General features: G+C 44.3%; 1 protein-coding gene across 6 annotated transcripts in view; it reads left to right on the plus strand.

Annotated features, from left to right (window-relative positions):
• GOLGA1 (golgin A1) overlaps positions 1 to 18,544 on the plus strand; it is a 271,860-nt gene that overhangs the window by 54,424 nt on the left and 198,892 nt on the right. For 4 of the 6 annotated variants that reach the window (XM_073600327.1, XM_073600329.1, XM_073600330.1 and 1 more), the window contains one exon: positions 9,743 to 9,840. In XM_073600327.1, the coding sequence (XP_073456428.1) occupies positions 9,743 to 9,840 (98 nt within the window). Of the gene's footprint in view, positions 1 to 9,742; positions 9,841 to 9,935; positions 10,005 to 18,544 lie in introns of all 6 variants that reach the window. The other 2 variants (XM_073600326.1, XM_073600328.1) reach the window with 1 other exon arrangement.

Consider the following 18,544-nt stretch of genomic DNA (forward strand, 5'->3'; position numbering starts at 1 on the left):
ATCTCAGGTCCTCGTTATGGAGAGATGTGAAAAAAAACCCGGGCCTCCGAGAATCATAGAGACCCAGATAGTTCTCTATGGTGAATTTCCGCCACTGGCGGATTCCTTCTCTGGCTCACTGATTGCACGGGCAAGCCGGTAGAAGCACCGGAGGGTGGTGGGAGGGGGCGCCCTCTCCCGCCGCCTGTATGAACAATCAAGTGGCTGAACAGCCGCTATGATTGTACTTGCATTGCAGGGAATCGCTGGCAGAAAGTAATGATATCTGAATGATGCCTGCAGCTATCGTTCAGATATCCCCAGTAAAAGCCCAGACGTACCTTGGGCAGCAGGTGGTTATAGTAGTCCTTCATTTGTGGTATGCTAGCTAGCATTCAATTCTGTTGGTGAGAGGAGAGATATGAAAAGCGGCTTATAATATTGATTTTAGGATCAATTTGATTCACTATGGCTTTTATCTAATTTGTGCATATAGTAAAGATGTTAGATTTTTAATATGTATGTGTCATATGTATCCCATAGATATGTTTTTTTGGTTTATCTATATGCAATTGCAGACTATGGTACTAGATGGGTCCTTCTGTACCATTATCCCCTAGCCCTTTAGGATAATGATTTTGAAGCAGCTTGATGAACTTGCCTAAAATGTTAATTTTTTTTATTTATTTTTTTTAATATAAATGTCAAATATAAGTTACAGCTCGGATTATTTATGCAACCAGGGACCACTGAACCCCTGTGCTGCTGGGCCGCATAACAACTGTGGTCAGCTGTAGTTATTACACACTTCTTCAGAATCGGTAGTCTAGTTTTTGGTAGGATGGAAAGGTGGGTTGTATGATGTAACTTTATTTATGGTGGACTTGTTACAGCAACCAAAAAAAGACGGAATCTGGTGGCAGATGCCAAAAGATTCCTTCTGGTAAATTTCTTGGAACCCAGGCAGATATTAAAGACACAAATCACTGGAGCTTTTTTAATCATTAAATACCTTTTTCTTTATCGTACATCACGGGACTCATAACAGCCATAATAACTAACTGGGTTATACGCCACCTACTGGTGAATGGACACTTATAAATCAATCAAACAAGAAGTCCGTCCTCCCCTATATAATAATCCCTCCTACACAGGAAGTACCTCAGTTTTTTTTTTCGCCTGGAGGTCTGGATGGTTCTATTAAGAATCATGGACTTCAGTTGGATCCATTCGAAAAGGCTATCAGCCAAAATATATGGTACCCAAGCCTCATTGGAAGAAGAGATGATTCCTCAAGGTTTTGCCTGTAATGCAGCCTTTGGCGCTGGACCCTGCGTACTGGAACCCTATGCAGTGTTGTTCTGACCAAGGTGCTTTCCAGAAGGGTGCTATACAGGTCCAGGGGATTGGACCCCAGATTAAGGGGGACCCAGTCTCTGAAGGTCTTTTATGACAAAGCTCGCCGTGATGGGTGAAGATTGGACTCTTGAGTCCTGCAGCAGGAATGGTAAGTCTGCATTTTTGCAGTTTCTCTTCTCTTTTAAAAAAAAAAAAAAAAATCTGACTGTGTTCCCAGTGGCCACTGGGGGGCAGTGTGCTGTTTAATCATGCTGTGTACTTTTTAGTCGTGTGGGCTGCTGTTTCTCACCTAGCCACTAGAGGGCGCAGGCTTGCTCAGTATGGCCAATTTTCATATAAGCAGGAAGTGGAAGGGTGGCCATGGCCATGTGGTTGGCAAGGACTCGAGACATAACAGCAGCCCATGGATACTAACAAAGTGTGCATACTTACTATGAGAGAACTGTGTGGCAGACAAGTCATGATTATATGCTGCATATTTACTGCTTAGCTGGGGGAACTATACAACTGTAAGTCGATACACCCCTGAATGGATAGCAGTTCACTTTAAAGTGTTGTTGACTGCACGGAAGGCAGGTGAAGGGTAGTATACATGCTTGCAAACTTGTTGCTTAAATGCATGTTTAATTATACATGTTTGGAAAAATATGAGCATGGGTGGCCCCAGGCCCACCTGCCACTCGAGCCCCTGTGGCCCCGATGAGGCGGGTGGCGCCCCCTCCGCCCCAGAACGCAGCCCTCTCCCCCGCGCAGAGGCTGGACAGAGACGGGCATGGGGCCAACTGCAGTTAAGCAGGTGCATGCTTACAAACTAGCTGAAACACACGGTGGCTGAAACGCATGGTTGCCAAAGATACATGTGTTTACATATTTGCATAAATATACATGGTTATACATGTTGGCAAAATATACATGATCCATGGTTGCACAAAGATCCATGGTTGCACAAAGATACATGTTTGCATATATATACATGGTTATACATGATTGCATGAAGATGCATGATTGCATAAAGATGTTTGCATAGATATGTGTTGCGTAATATAGGTTGCATAAATACATGTTTCCAGAGGCATGTATTGCATAAGTGCATGTTTTGCCTAATCACATAGTTGCATAAGCACATGCTTCCATAAAAGCATATTGCTTAAACGCATACTGTCATGTTTTCATTTGTACTGCATACGTACATGTTTATTTACATGAAACTGCATACATATGTGCTTATTTACATTAAGCTGTATACATGTGTGCTTATTTTCCTGGGATTACGTGCATATGTGGTTGTTTGCCTGGCATTACATGCATATGTGCTTGTTTGCCTGGGATTACATGCAAATGGGCTTGTTTGCCTGGGACTACGTGCATTTGTGCTTGTTTGCCTGGGACTACGTGCATTTGTGCTTGTTTGCCTGGGATTACGTGCATATGTGGTTGTTTGCCTGGGAGTACATACATAAGTGCTTACAGTGGCTTGCGAAAGTATTCGGCCCCCTTGAACTTTTCAACCTTTTGCCACATTTCAGGCTTCAAACATAAAGATATAAAATTTAAATTTTTTGTGAAGAATCACCAACAAGTGGGACACAATTGTGAAGTGGAACGAAATCTATTGGATATTTTAAACTTTTTTTAGCAATTAAAAAACTGAAAAGTGGTGTGTGCAAAATTATTCGGCCCCTTTACTTTCAGTGCAGCAAACTCACTCCAGAAGTTCAGCGAGGATCTCTGAATGATCCAATGTTGTCCTAAATGACTGATGGTGATAAATAGAATCCACCTGTGTGTAATCAAGTCTCTGTATAAAATGCACCTGCTCTGTGATAAGTCTCAGGGTTCTGTTGAAAGAGAGCATCATGAAGACCAAGGAACACACCAGGCAGGTCCGTAATACTGTTATGGAGAAGTTTAAAGCCGGATTTGGATACAAAAAGATTTCCCAAGCTTTAAACATCCCAAGGAGCACTGTGCAAGCGATCATTTTGAAATGGAAGGAGTATCAGACCACTGCAAATCTACCAAGACCTGGCTGTCCCTCTAAACTTTCAGCTCAGACAAGGAGAAGACTGATCAGAGATGCAGCCAAGAGGCCCATGATCACTCTGGATGAACTGCAGAGAACTACAGCTGAGGTGGGAGAGTCTGTCCATAGGACAACAATCAGTCGTACACTGCACAAATCTGGCCTTTATGGAAGAGTGGCAAGAAGAAAGACATTTCTCAAAGATATCCATAAAAAGTCTTGTCTAAAGTTTGCCACAAGCCACCTGGGAGACACACCAAACATGTGGAAGAAGGTGCTCTGGTCCGATGAAACCAAAATCGAACTTTTTGGCCACAGTGCAAAACGATATGTTTGGCGTAAAAGCAACACAGCTCATCACACTCAACACACCATCCCCACTATCAAACATGGTGGTGGCAGCATCATGGTTTGGGCCTGCTTTTCTTCAGCAGGGACAGGGAAGATGGTTAAAATTGAGGGGAAGATGGATGCAGCCAAATACAGGACCATTCTGGATGAAAACCTGTTGGAGTCTGCAAAAGACCTGAAACTGGGACGGAGATTTATCTTCCAACAAGACAATGATCCCAAACATACAGCAAAATCTACAAAGGAATGATTCACAAATAAACGTATCCAGGTGTTAGAATGGCCAAGTCAAAGTCCAGACCTGAATCCAATCGAGAATCTGTGGAAAGAGCTGAAAACTGCTGTTCACAAACGCTCTCCATCCAACCTCACTGAGCTCGAGCTGTTTTGCAAGGAAGAATGGGCAAGAATTTCAGTCTCTCGATGTGGAAAACTGATAGAGACATACCCCAAGCGACTTGCAGCTGTAATCGCAGCAAAAGGTGGCTCTACAAAGTATTAACGCAAGGGGGCCGAATAATTTTGCACGCCCCACTTTTCATTTTTTTATTAGTTAAAAAAGTTTCAAAAATCCAAAAGATTTCGTTCCACTTCACAATTGTGTCCCACTTGTTGGTGATTCTTCACAAAAAATAAAAATGTTATATCTTTATGGTTGAAGCCTGAAATGTGGCAAAAGGTTGAAAAGTTCAAGGGGGCCAAATACTTTCGCAAGCCACTGTATTTGCCTTGAGCTGTATACATAAATGCATAAATACATGAATGGCAAGAATACTTGTATACATGCATGTTTGCATACTTGGGTACCTACATAACGGCATGCCTGGGTACCTGCATATTTACATGCGTAAGGGGTTGTATAGCAGTAAACCAACATTGTTTTAGGCCTGCATCCTTGGAGGACTGTGTATTAGGTTGGCTAATATAGTGGCCACATTATTTACCGGTTATACCAGTTAAAGGGTTCCAGAAAGGAGAGGCAGCTGGAGGAGGCAGGTGCACCGCTCTCAGGTTCAATGATCTGGCGGTGTCCACATCCCCTGATGGACAGTGATGTCAGATGCATTTGAGGCACTGTGGGGTTTGGCATTGCAGTATTTTCCTGATGCATTAATTTTTCATCAGATGGACTGCAGCCGCATCACCTTGATCATGCCTGATCTCTGTTGATCGAAGCCTAAGCAGGATCAAGCCTGATTAGTATATGGAGGTGAGACTGCCCGGGAATACCAGATGCTGTCAGATTTTCCCCACCTGTGTGAGGGAGGCATCTGAGGCTGCTGTGCTTTTGAGAGTACCTCAGGCCAGAAGATCTTAAAGCAGTCTCTGAGATGGTTTTTTACTCCATCTTTAGCTAGCAAAAGCTTGGTAGGTAGGTACGCCTCTTTCGGCCTTCGGAGTCTGCCACAGAGTCATCAGTCTTTTGCCTTGCATTTGACTCATGGAGCAGAAGGTATGGGCTCATTATTAAAAAAAAAAAAAAAAAAAAAAAACCCTCAACCTGTCCCAAAACCAAATGGGGGGACATGAGGTCTAGCTTGGAGCTTAAGCTCGAGCTTAAAGAGGAGTGCCCATTAAAAAAAGAAAAAAAATGAAAAGTCAGCAGCTACAAATACTGCAGCTGCTGACTTTTAATTGGACACTTACCTGTCCCAGGGACCAGCGATACAGGGGATGTTCGGCGGTGCCGGCATTGCAACCGTGGGCGCCGGGCTGTGGCTTCACAGCCGGGCACCCACTGCGCATGCGCGAGCGGCGCCACGCACCGTGATTGGCCGCTCAGTCACCTGGGACCTGTAATGGGTCCCAGATGATTGACAAGAGGGAAGGAGCAGAGCTGAGCCCTTCCTGTGCCGAGGGGGAAGTGATGTCACCAGCCCAGGCACTGAAAGAGGCAGACTACGAGGGACCCCCTAGCAAGAGGCATGTAGAGGTGAGTTAAAAAAAAAATTCCAAATGATTTTTTATTTTTTTAGGCACATTAATGCATTTTTTTTTTTTTTTTTTTGGGTGGAACACCACTTTAAGCCGCTGGACATCCTTTTGTTTCAGATAGGCTCTGTCCATTTAGTGTTGACCTCCGCGAAAGGTAGATTTTGGGGTCCATAGTCATCAATGACATATATCTTCATGTGCCTTTTTTTTTTTTTTTTTTTTTCCCAGGCTCATCAAGAGTCTTTATGCAAATTGCAGTGCAAAGTCATCTTTTTTATTTTTGTGACTCTGCTGTTCGGGCTGGCCACAGCTCCTAGAGTTCACAAAGCTCCCAGCCCAGTACTGGACTTGCTGAAAATGCAGATGTGCCAATCTCAGTTTACCTCAATAATCTTTGTTCAGGAAGCAGTCTGTTCCAGATTTTCCTTTGATACAATTCTGCAGGAGGAAGTTGTAACTAGGTCAAGGCACGTTCCCTACGTACAGTCCTACTCCAGGTCTTTGGTAGAGGATCATTCTCTCTGTTTGGAACATGAAGATTGGATTGCCTGAAGGCTCTTTTCCCCGGGTATTGCAGAGCTAAGATTGCTGGTTGATGGTTCCCATCCCTTCTGGAGAAGGGATGGGAAGATAATAACCACTGATGCCAGCTTCCCCAGTTGGTTTGAAGGTGGCTATAGTTCAGTGGACTTGGTCTCCATAGGAGAAAATACTACCCATCAATATCTTGGATTTTTTTTTGGCCAGTACATCTTGCTTTGGATGTTGGGAGGAACCAATTGTAGTTGTAATCCGGAAATGCCTCTACAGGCATATACAGTGGGGACGGAAAGTATTCAGACCCCCTTAAATTTTTCACTCTGTTATATTGCAGCCATTTGCTAAAATCATTTAAGTTGAAAACAGAAAAACACAGAATTGTTGACATTTTTGCAGATTTATTAAAAAAGAAAAACTGAAATATCGCATGGTCATAAGTATTCAGACCCTTTGCTCAGTATTTAGTAGAAGCTCCCTTTTTTCACACCTGGATTTGGGGATCCTCTGCCATTCCTTCTTGCAGATCCTCTCCAGTTCTGTCAGGTTGGATGGTAAACGTTGGTGGACAGCCATTTTTAGGTCTCTCCAGAGATGCTCAGTTGGGTTTAAGTCAGGGCTCTGGCTGGGCCATTCAAAAACAGTCACGGAGTTGTTGTGAAGCCACTCCTTCGTTATTTTAGCTGTGTGCTTAGGGTCATTGTCTTGTTGGAAGGTAAACCTTCGACCCAGTCTGAGGTCCTGAGCACTCTGGAGAAGGTTTTCATCCAGGATATCCCTGTACTTGGCCGCATTCATCTTTCCCTCGATTGCAACCAGTCGTCCTGTCCCTGCAGCTGAAAAACACCCCCACAGCATGATGCTGCCACCACCATGTTTCACTGTTGGGACTGTATTGGACAGGTGATGAGCAGTGCCTGGTTTTCTCCACACATACCGCTTAGAATTAAGGTCAAAAAGTTTGATCATGGTCTCATCAGACCAGAGAATCTTATTTCTCACCATCTTGGAGTCCTTCAGGTGTTTTTTAGCAAACTCCATGCGGGCTTTCATGTGTCTTGCACTGAGGAGAGGCTTCCATCAGGCCACTCTGCCATAAAGCCTCGACTGGCGGAGGGTTGACTTTCTACAACTTTCTCCCATCTCCTGACTGCATCTCTGGAGCTAAACCACAGTGATCTTAGGGTTCTTCTTTACCTCTCACCAAGGCTCTTCTCCCTGGATAGCTCAGTTTGGCCGGATGGCCAGCTCTAGAAAGGGTACTGGTCATCCCAAACGTCTTCCATTTAAGGATTATGGAGGCCACTGTGCTCTTAGGAACCTTAAGTGCAGCAGAAATTTTTTGTAACCTTGGCCAGATCTGTGCCTTGCCACAATTCTGTCTCTAAACTCTTCAGGCAGTTCCTTTTAACCTCATGATTCTCATTTGCTCTGACATGCACTGTGAGCTGTAAGGTCTTATATAGACAGGGGTGTGGCTTTCCTAATCAAGTCTAATCAGTATAATCAAACACAGCTGGACTCAAATGAAGGTGTAGAACCATCTCAAGGATGATCAGAAGAAATGGACAGCACCTGAGTTAAATATGAGTGTCACAGCAAAGGGTCTGAATACTTAGGACCATGTGATATTTCAGTTTTTTCTTTTTTAATAAATCTGCAAAAATTTCAACAATTCTGTGTTTTTCTGTCAATATGGGGTGCTATGTGTACATTAATGAGGAAAACAAATTAACTTAAATGATTTTAGCAAATGGCTGCAATATAACCGAGTCAAAAATTTAAGGGGGTCTGAATACTTTCCGTCCCCACTGTATATCAACCACCAGGAGTCATGCGCCTCTGGAAGGTGAACCACATTGTCTGATACAGTACAACAAGTGCTGTCTCTATCGCTACTAATTTTCATCTCAGTTACACTGTTTGCACTAACAGTTAATGATATCATTATCGTTAGTACATATTCCAGGTATAGAATAATGTCAAGGGGAACTCTGCAGGTGGATCCACTAGATTCCAAGTTCTACAACAAGTGGGAACAGGTTGTGTCTGGTCCAAAAGTCCCACCGACAATAGGGGCAGATGCACTGGTAACATCTTGGGGACCAGTTCTCCCTTTATTTGATGCTTTACTCTGTTTCAACTTCTCCCACATCTTTTGCGAAGTATCCCGGAGGTGGTAACACTGATAATAGTGCTAGCTGCATTAGCCTAGGAGGACTTGGTACGCTGACTTAGCGAGGCTGCGGGGTCGCTCCTTGAACACTCCTAGGCCAGCGGGACCTTAATGGTCTTTATTCCTGTATCTCCACACTGTTGAGCCCCTGGAAGCTGGTTTCAGGGAACCTCGATTACAGGACTTGGAATTATTTTTTTCCTGGGGGAAGCCAGGAAGGGGCACACCCACTGGAATATGAGTGGGAAATTTTCTTTTCTTTCTCCAATCAGTAGGGGAAAGGAGATTGGCCTTAAGTACCATTTTTAAGGGTTCTAGTTCATCCCTATCCATTTTTTCCAGAGGCCATTGTTTCTCCTTGATTCATACTTCATACAGCTTGTAGTGTAGGTAGTCCCACATGTCAGGCCACTTTTGTGTCCTTGGGACTGGGAGTCACTCTTGGCTGTCTTTGCAGAGGCCATTGTGTGAACCAATTGGGAGACTGTTAGTCTCTTATCTCAGAAGATGGCTTCTTTGGTTGCTATCACTTCACTAAGTGGAGTGTCAGAACTGGTGGCTCTTTCATGCAAGGAGCCGTTCTTGGTCTCGCATCATAAGGTGATGTTGCATCCTAATTCATCTCTATTGCCTAGAGTGGTTTCTAGTATTCACTTGAATCAGGACAGTGTCTTGCCTTTTTATTTTTCTCCTAATCCACAGTCTGTAGGAGATTGCTACCTACTCTAGAGGTAGTTAAGACGGTCAGGGTTTACTTGAGTTGTCTGCACAGGTCAGGAATCCTGATTATGATTCACTGCTGCTGAGGGCAGAAAAATGGCAGTCTCTAGTAAGAAGAAACCCGAGCAATGCTGGAGGCAATTTACAGCACACAGTAATTTTTGGTAGTATAAATATTAATGTGGAATGTATGTTTTTCTTTTATAAAGAACATTATTTCTTATCAAGTTGTTATGGGTAAAGTTCTGCTTTAATCCTAAAACTTAGAATGTAAAATGTGTCCAGACGATAGCTGAAACTTTGTGCCTATTCAGTAAGCCCTCCAATCGCTGAAAGCCTTTTTATGGACTTTCTATCTTTCAATTCATAAATAAGATGACCTCTGCTTGGACCCTTTCACTGCCTAGCCAGCAAGGGCTGTAAGTGGATTGACACCACTAGATTTCTTATTTGTAAGGGGTGTCCTCCACCTGGCTGTGTGATTAACATTGTGTAAACCTCAAAAAAGGATTGGTAGAAATACAAATCTTTTAACAGGTTAAACAGATCCTTATATATATTCTACCTGTTATTTAGTTGTTTTCTCTGCAGCCTGACTTTAAAAAACACTTAAGGTTGGAGGATAAATAGTTACATAATTTTTTTTTTTTTTTTTATACTAGCAACAGTACAAAAATTTCAAGAGCAAAACGAGGCCCATCAAGCACACCGAGCCAAGATAGCTGAAGAACATGCCCTGGCTCTTGAGAAAAAGGATCAGGTCAGTAATTTGAGTTTCTTCATTGCAATCATATTGCAATACGATTTTAAAACTATTTAAAATATGATTGCAACATCTTCCTGTTTTAATTGAAGGATTCAGCCACTGTGGAAAACACATTCTTGTCTCCTGGGTGTGATAGGTCCATGAGACACCCCTTAGATGTGAGTAGCTCGTCAGGGCCGATTTACTCATAGCACATGTAGTCTCAGCTTTGACATGTAAAAGTATAAACTCTACCACCTCACAATATACTGCTGAAGGATTCTGCCACAAAAGTTAATGTGGATATTGTCTCTGCAGTGTTCACGTCTTTGCTTTTCATATTGTTTTCCAATTTTCAGTATTCAGCAGTACTTATTTCACAGATCTCCCTACACTTATTTACACTACTGTCATACATCTCCCCACACTGTATGGGTTTCATTCACATGATTTTTTCCACTATGAACACTTTTTATACTGCTAGATTTTCTCCACTCGGTTCTCAGAAGCTTCTTTTTGACTGACTCCCCCCATTGTCCACATAAGTCTGATAATAATATTCGCACTTGTTCACACTTCTCTCCCTCCCAAGCTACCTGAATGTAGTGCTAAATACTTTTTGATGCTCTGTGCTTTGAATAGTGTCCTTTGAGACCTCTTGCTGCAGTTTTTTGTCCTCTCCAGTGTCTCACATTCATTATCCACAATGTTGCCTTTTTTTTCCCTCTCGGGCACTGTTCCCTGGCAGCCATAATGGTGGCTAGGGATGAGCCTGGATTTTTACTGGTTCGGAGGTTTTGTGAACGGATTAAAAGGGAGTACAACCTCTGGCTGCAGCTGGAAGTGAAACATTTAGCGGGTTTTACTACTGCTTTTAAGTGTGACAGTTTCCTGCTCAGGCTGATCGTTGGGGAGCTGCCGATGTCGTAATAACCAGTGACGTATTCCCAACCAGCCCTTTAGCTGTCAGGCAAGACTTTCCAGCTTTCCAGGTACATGTCAACAAAGGGACACAAATTTAATTTAAAGGGGGAATCCATAAAAAAAAGGTGGGGTCCCATACCAGACCCTCATCAGAGCATGCAGCCTGGCTCGCCAGGAAAGGGGGGGGCAGCTCTACCCCCTTTCTGCTTCACCCTCAGCTCCCTCTTTTCCACTGAACCACATTGGGCAACATACACTCTACATGGAAAAGGGGCTTTTGGTGTGGTGTGTATTTACAAATTGTAAGTCCTTTATTTAAAAAAAAAAAAAAGTCTGACAAATGTGAATTTCATCGTCCGTCACATTGTCTGACACAATACCGTTACTCATTCACTGAAAATTACCATTCCCTAACTGATAGCCAAATATAAATAAAGGGGTGGCGTGTCTCGGGTGAAAATATTGATATGACCATATTTGATCAGTGATGCCAGGGGGTTTCCTCAATGACATAATTGGCCAGTATTGGTCATGGTCATATTTGGTCAATGATGTCACCCGGGAGACACCCCTTTGTTTACATTAGGCTGTCAAACATGCCAGCAAGTAATTTATTTTCCAGTGGGTAGGGTAGGTGGATGTCATTCACTGTGATTGCCCTGCATCTACATTGCTAGACAATGGATTTACATTGTGGGACTTGTTAAAAGAAAGGATTTGTTCAAAAAGTGTGTGTGTGTGTGTGTGTGTGTGTGTGTGGGTTTTTTTTTTTTTTTTGTTTTTTTTATTTACCATTTTCATTTTTTTCTTAGAGAGGTACAATGTACACCTTGTTCATTCACATTGGGGGCAATATCTGAGGGTCCCCTTTCTGCCTGCAGTTCTATTTAATCTCCAAGCCAGGGTTGTGGGGAAAAGGCCTTTGTCCTCATCAATATGGGTACAATGTGCTTTGCCAGTGAGGGTATTTTTAGGGGGAAGTCCATGCGTTTTTTTTTTTTTTTTTGCATGAGGATCCCCATTAACCTCTATACCAGACCCTCATTTAGAATAGGGGTCTAGTATAAATGAAGAGATTCCCTAGCCGCTTTGTTTACAAACACAATAAAGCAGCCGCGGGCTGTTATTTACTAAGTGTTTTTAAATGGCTTTTTATTTTGTATTTTTGCTGTAGTTGGTTTTAGTTTGCACATATAGATGCACCACTTCACAGGCAGATTAGGCATGTTATTTAAAGGAATATTGCATTTTAATGTAATCCTTATTAAAATCAAGTCTCCCAAAAAGCTGGATTTTTTTGCTTCCATCCATATGAATGTTTGGCATGTCGCCATTGGTGACAAACCTCAACATATATATATATATATATATATATATATATATATATATCTATCTATCTATCTATCTATCTATCTATCTATCTATCTATCTATCTATCTATCTATCTATCTATCTATCTATCTATCTATCTATCTATCTATCTATCTATCTATCTATCTATCTATCTATCTATCTATCTATCTATCTATCTATCTATATATATATATATATATATCTCTATCTATCTATGGTCGCGCTGGTTCTCGGCGACAGGGTACTGTGCATCTCGCGCTGGCTCGCTCATCGGGAAAGGAAAACTTTTTTTTTTTTTTTCCTTTCGCGATGAGCGTCAGGCAGTGCTGACAGCTGTCTGGTATGAATCATGAGGGGGAACGCCGCGCAAAATTTTAAATAAACTGGCGTGGGTTCCCCCTCAGGGGCATACCAGGCCCTTAGGTCTAGTATGGATTATAATGGGAACCCCCTACGCCGAAAAATCGGCGTGGGGGTCCCCCCCAAAATCCATACCAGACCCTTATCCTAGAACACAGGTCAGTCAGGAAAGGGGGTGGGGACGAGCGAGCACCCCCCCCCCTGCTGAACCGTACCAGGCCGCATGCCCTCAACATGGGGGGTGGGCGCTTTGGGGAAGGGAAGGGGCGGGGCCCCCCCACCCCAAAGCACCTTGTCCCCATGTTGATGAGGACAAGGGCCTCTTCCCGACAACCCTGGGCGTTGGTTGTCGGGGCCTGCGGGCGGAGGGTTTATCGGAATCCCGGAGCCCCCACCCTATGTGAATGAGTATGGGGTACATGGTACCCCTACCCATTCACCTAGGGAAAAAGTGTCAATAAAAAAAACACACTACACCGGTTTTAAAAGTAATTTATTAGGCAGCTCTGGGGGTCTTCTTCCAACTTCGGGGTCTTCTTCTGACTTCTCCGCTCTCTCCGGCCTCTTCTCCCGGTGTTCGGTTCTTCTGCCGGGCTCCTCCGCTATCTTCTGCTCTTTTGCTGCTCTTTTGCTAGCGTTGGCCCGGTCTTCGCCGTCTTGTTCCTTCTTCTCTTCTTCCGATGTTGACACGATGCTGTCTCCCGCTGTTATGCTGTCTGAGTGGTGCGCGATCACTTATATAGGCATGGGGCGTGGTCACCGGGTGCTGTCACCCAGTGACCCCGCCCCTTATGATGTCACAGTCCCGGGCACAGAATCGGACACTGGGAGAAGAGGCCGGAGAAGAATCGGACACCGGGAAAAGAGGCCGGAGAAGTCGGAAGAAGACCCCCAGAGCTGCCTAATTACTTTTAAAACCTGTATAGTATGTTTTTTTTTTTTTTATTGACACTTTTTCCCTAGGTTAATGGGTAGGGGTACCATGTACCCCATACTCATTCACATAGGGTGGGGGGCCTGGGATCTGGGGGCCCCCTTATTAAAGGGGGCTCCCGGATTCCGATAAGCCCTCCGCCCGCAGACCCCGAAAACCAACGGCCAGGGTTGTCGAGAAGAGGCCCTTGTCCTCATCAACATGGGGACAAGGTGCTCTAGGTTGGGGGGGCCCCGCAGGGCGCCCCCCCTTCCCTAAAGTGCCCACCCCCCCATGTTGAGGGCATGTGGCCTGGTACGGTTCGGGGGGGGCGCTTGCTTTTCCCCACCCCCTTTCCTGACCAATTTTTCGGCTTACGGGGTTCCCCTTAAAATCCATATCAGACCTAATGGCCTGGTATGCCCCTGCGGGGGAACCCACACCAGTTTTTTATTTAAAATTTGGCGCGGCGTTCCCCCTCGTGATTCATACCAGACAGCTGTCAGCACTGCCTGTTGCTCATCGCGAAAGGAAAAAAAGTTTTCCTTTCCCGATGAGCGAGCCAGCTCGGCGCTGGCTCCTGCGACGGGGCTCGCAGGTGTCAAATCTCGCTGATAACAGCGGCGAGATTGACACAATATCGCGGTCACCTACTGTAATACATGACTGAGACCGTGCACGACACATTTATTACAGTATCGTACTTCTAAATCGTCCATTGACAGTGAAAAGCACCTAACTGGACATTCCATCGAGACAGCTCACACATTGTACCAGTGACCGAGTAAGCAGTGCATACTTCCCAACCTAAGTACAAATTAATCTACTATCACTTCTCTATAGCATCTGGAGACTTTGACTCATTAAATTTCACCATTGAGACCAAATTTTCGGGAATTTATTTTAGGGAAACCCCTGTGTTTGTAAATCGACTCCTATCTCCTCAGGTTAAAGTTAAGTGTGGCACACCATTGAGTAAATTTGGAGGAGTGGGCGAGATCCATTTCTGGAGGAAAGCTTATGGCCAAATATAGGGATCTTGTCCACAGTGAGTGCACTTCATCTAATTCAACATATAAAAGGGGAAAAAATAAAATGATATAAAATAAATATATAGTGTGTGTGTGTGTGTGTGTGTGTGTGTGTGTGTGTGTATATATCTTTCCTCTCTCTACCTCTCTCCACCTCTCTCCTATCTCTCTCTACCTCATCCAGAGGAAGGCAAAATGGCCCAGCAAAGCATGATCAAATTTGCTCCAGCAGGGGAAAAAAATTCCTTCATGATCCCCCTTTCCATATTTCAGCTCGGAGCGCATCCTCTGGGATCGCTCCCAAGAGAGCAAATTTGGTATCTAGCAGAATCTGTGTAAAACATAGGGAGTTAAGGATTACCAAAATAGATTTACAATATCTATATAGTTTGGGGCAGTGCCATAGCATATGTATGAGGGTACCCATGGCTGAAGTACATCTGTGGCATTGCGGAGATGCGGCCCTCCCCCAGAATGCCATTTCTGTAGTACATAATGCACTCTGTGGATAATAAATAATTGAGTCAGGCATTGCAAAGATAAGGATACCTTTGTTAAAATTTCCAATGTGTGAGTCCACCCCTCATTATCCAATGATTCAATATCCTGTTGCCATAAACAGAGGCTGTTAACCTGTATATGAGCACTTACTGCTTGTTAGATAGTATAGTATAAATTGCCTATTAAACCTTGTTTGGTACATGTTGTAGATAATGCCATGGACAAAATTGTAGATTGATTATATCAAAAACTACAAATCTATTGCGCTAGGGTTGGTGTAAAAAATCCTACATACAGCAGCTAGCAACAGTATTGTTGGAGACCATAAACAGTGATATGTGGTGATGGTGCAGCGCTGAACTAAATTAAAGTCTGTAACAAATTAAAAAGTTCATAAGTAATCGATGTGGTGTTCTATGCTATCTAACGATCGTGCATGGAAACCGTCACCAACACCCAATCGCGCTGACCCTTACCCTCAGGTAAAGGCATATAGGCAATAATTATCATTTGATGGCAAACTCAGCAATCCTCCACTCTAAGGGTGTCACCTCCCACCAAAGCCAGATTCACTAGCACCGATGAGCAGATATTCCACCAGCAATCCGCACAAATGTCATTGGATACTTCCACCACGATAAAAATGCTCTCAAAATATAAATGAAACACTCATCATAGTAAGATCTTCGCAACTAGAAACTACCAGCGTTTCCAACCCAGAAACGCTGGTCGTTTCTATATGCAAAGATCTTACTATGAGAATGTTAGTTATATTCCCTTTTTTACAATAAACCTTTAACTGGTATGTCTGCGCAATGAGGAGTGTTTCATTTATATTTTGAGAGCATTTCTTTAACGCACATCACAGGACACAGAGCAGCCATAGTAATTACTCTGTGGGTTATACGCCACCTATAGGTGAATGGGCACTGGCAAACCCAAAGTCCCCCTCTATATAATCCCTCCCATACAGAAAGTACATCAATTTTTTTTGCCAGGGTCTTCAAGGTAATGGTCATGGATTACATGTGCTCTTGGAGCATACTTGGAAGTCTGAAGGTTTATATTAGGAATCCTGGACTTCAATCGGATCCATTCGAAAAAGCTGTCAGCCAGAAATGGATGGTACCCAAGCCTCATAAAAAAGGAAAGAATATTCCTTGAGGTTTTTGTCTGTAATGCAACCTTATGGCGTTGGACCCTGCGTAATGGAACCCTGTGCAGTGTTCTGACCAAGGTGCTTTCCTGCAAGGTGCTATACAGGTCCAGAGGAGTGGACCCCACATTAAGGTGGACCCAGTCTCTGATGGTCTTTATGACGGAGCTCGCCGCGATGGGTGAAGATTGGGTCTGGCTGTGTTTTCTGCAGCGGGAATGTTAAGTTTAAAAAAAAAACAAAGCAAAAAAAACCCACAATGAATTAAAAAAACCTGGAAAAGGAACACATTATGTTCACTTCAAATGATTTCTTCTGAGTAGCGAATGCCTTGCCTGTTTTTCACCACTAGAGGGTGTATTGTAACATACCTGCTTGTCATGTTTTTTCTGTTTACAGCGCTCCTTTAGGAGACAGCATTACTCCTCGTCCTGATTGCCAGTTCCCTGGGACCTCCCACCTTCTACCCACAGGCACGCAGCTCTCCCCCAGAGGCTGGTCCTGACGGGGGTGGGAGCGGAGCGACCAGCATCTCCCCACAGTACTCAGCCCCCAGGGCTATCCCAATAGATGGGACCACCTCGTACACACATATACACACACGCGCGGGCGAAGGTCAGCTGGAAATAGGCCGCAGCAGGACGTAGGGGCGTGGCTTAGGCGCGGCCGGCGTGCACGTGGGGAGCGAGCGTGCATGCACGCAGCAGGCTATAAAGTTTGTGACTCTGCGAGTCTGGTGGCTGATGGAGGGACACAGTATACTGGGGCATGCAAGCGCTGTATAGGTGTGGATACAGGCATTTTAAAGGCACGTCTACGGTCCATTAGGCTGAACAGTGATAGCGGCATTTTTTTGCTGGACTACAGCTCAGCAGTGGGTGCATATTGTGAGTACCTCTGCATTTTGTACTTAGGACTATGTCTTCCCGAAAGAAAGGTGGAAATACAGCAGGGAGGAGCACAAGAGCGTGGCTGTCAGGATCTGAGGATCCTAGTCATGCATCCACAGTACTATCCTCACCAGAAAGGCCAGGTGCAACTGGCCAGTCTGAGCCATTGAGGCTATCGGGCATAGTGGCTACATCAGTTTCAGCCTCTGCATACGTCACCAAGGTTGATTTGGCTTCAGCATTAGCTGGGTTGGAGGGAAAAATAGCCAACATGATTGCGTCGGCCTCCCAGTCTGGGGAAAAAATGCGAAAGGTCCCCTTATCCCCCTCCTGACCTTCCAGTTTTGGAACATGAATGAGCAAATGACATTGAGGTGCCATGGGGTGATCGGGAAGAGGGGCAGGCAGATGACTCTTCTGAGGGTTCAATCTTAGAGGAGCCTTTTCAGCCTCGCAATCCCAAAAGCTGCTGTTCCAATCCCTTACGAAATTTGTCCGTTCAGCATAGAAATTGCCCCCAGCGGAAGTGGCTGAGGCCACCTTTTCTTCTTTGGATTCTTTGAGGCCTTCACAGGCCCAAATGCTTTCCCTTTACACCCACTGCTGGAGCAACTAATATATGCAGACTGGGATCACCCAGATCGACATTTTGTCCCTCCTGTAAGATTTTCTCTTCTTTATCCAATAGAGGAAAAATTTACTAAAAAAATTGAGTTTGCCAGCAGTGGATGCTGCTATTTCCTCTGTAAATAGGAGCCTAACTTGTCCAGTAGACATTGTCCAAGTTTTCAAAGATCCAGCCGACAAGAAGCTGGAATCTTTACTGGAAGCCTCTTTTTTTTCTATAGCTGGATCAGCAGTACAGCCTGCAGTAGCAGCAATAGGGGTTTGTCAATCCCTTGTCAAGACCAGCTCAAGCAAGCAGCTCAAGCAAGTCATTAAAAGTGTCCCTGCTCAAGGGGAAGCAGGCCACGAGTTAGTGGAACTGCCAAGGGCCTTATGTTTTGCAATAGACACCCTTAAAGATTCTATTCAACAGGTCACGCTTTGCCCTCTTATCTGTGCATATGCGCAGAATTCTCTGGTTGAAGCATTGGTCAGCTGAGTTGTAGTGCAGAAAGCTATTGGCAAGTTTTCCTTTTCATGGGGAACGGTTGTTCGGAAATGACTTGGATAAGTATATCCAAAAAATTTCAGATAAGAGTGCCCTTTTACCAGTTAAAAGGAGGAGTAAGCGTCCTTCATTTAAACGTTCTTCTTCCCCAGCACTAGGTGCTGCAGCCTTCAGGCAGTTTTGATGGCCTCTGCCATCGAGTTCAAGAGGTAAGCCTCAAGGTCAAGCACAAGGACAGCAGAAGAACTGGGGGCAGAAGCATACAAAGCAGAGTCCTAAAGTCTCCTTATGAAGGGGCGTCCCCACTTGCTCGAGTGGGGGAAAGGCTTCTGCTGTTTTCAGGAGTTTGGCAGGAAGAAATCCAGGACAGATGGGCCATCTCCACAGTATCTCTAGGCTACAAGCTAGAGTTTTGGGAGTTTCCACCATTTCGGTTTCTAAGATCGACTGTTCCCAGAGACCCATTAAAAAGAAGGT

Source organism: Aquarana catesbeiana, linkage group LG09 (genome assembly GCF_042186555.1).
Source record: "Aquarana catesbeiana isolate 2022-GZ linkage group LG09, ASM4218655v1, whole genome shotgun sequence".
NCBI classification, from domain to species: Eukaryota; Metazoa; Chordata; class Amphibia; order Anura; family Ranidae; genus Aquarana; species Aquarana catesbeiana.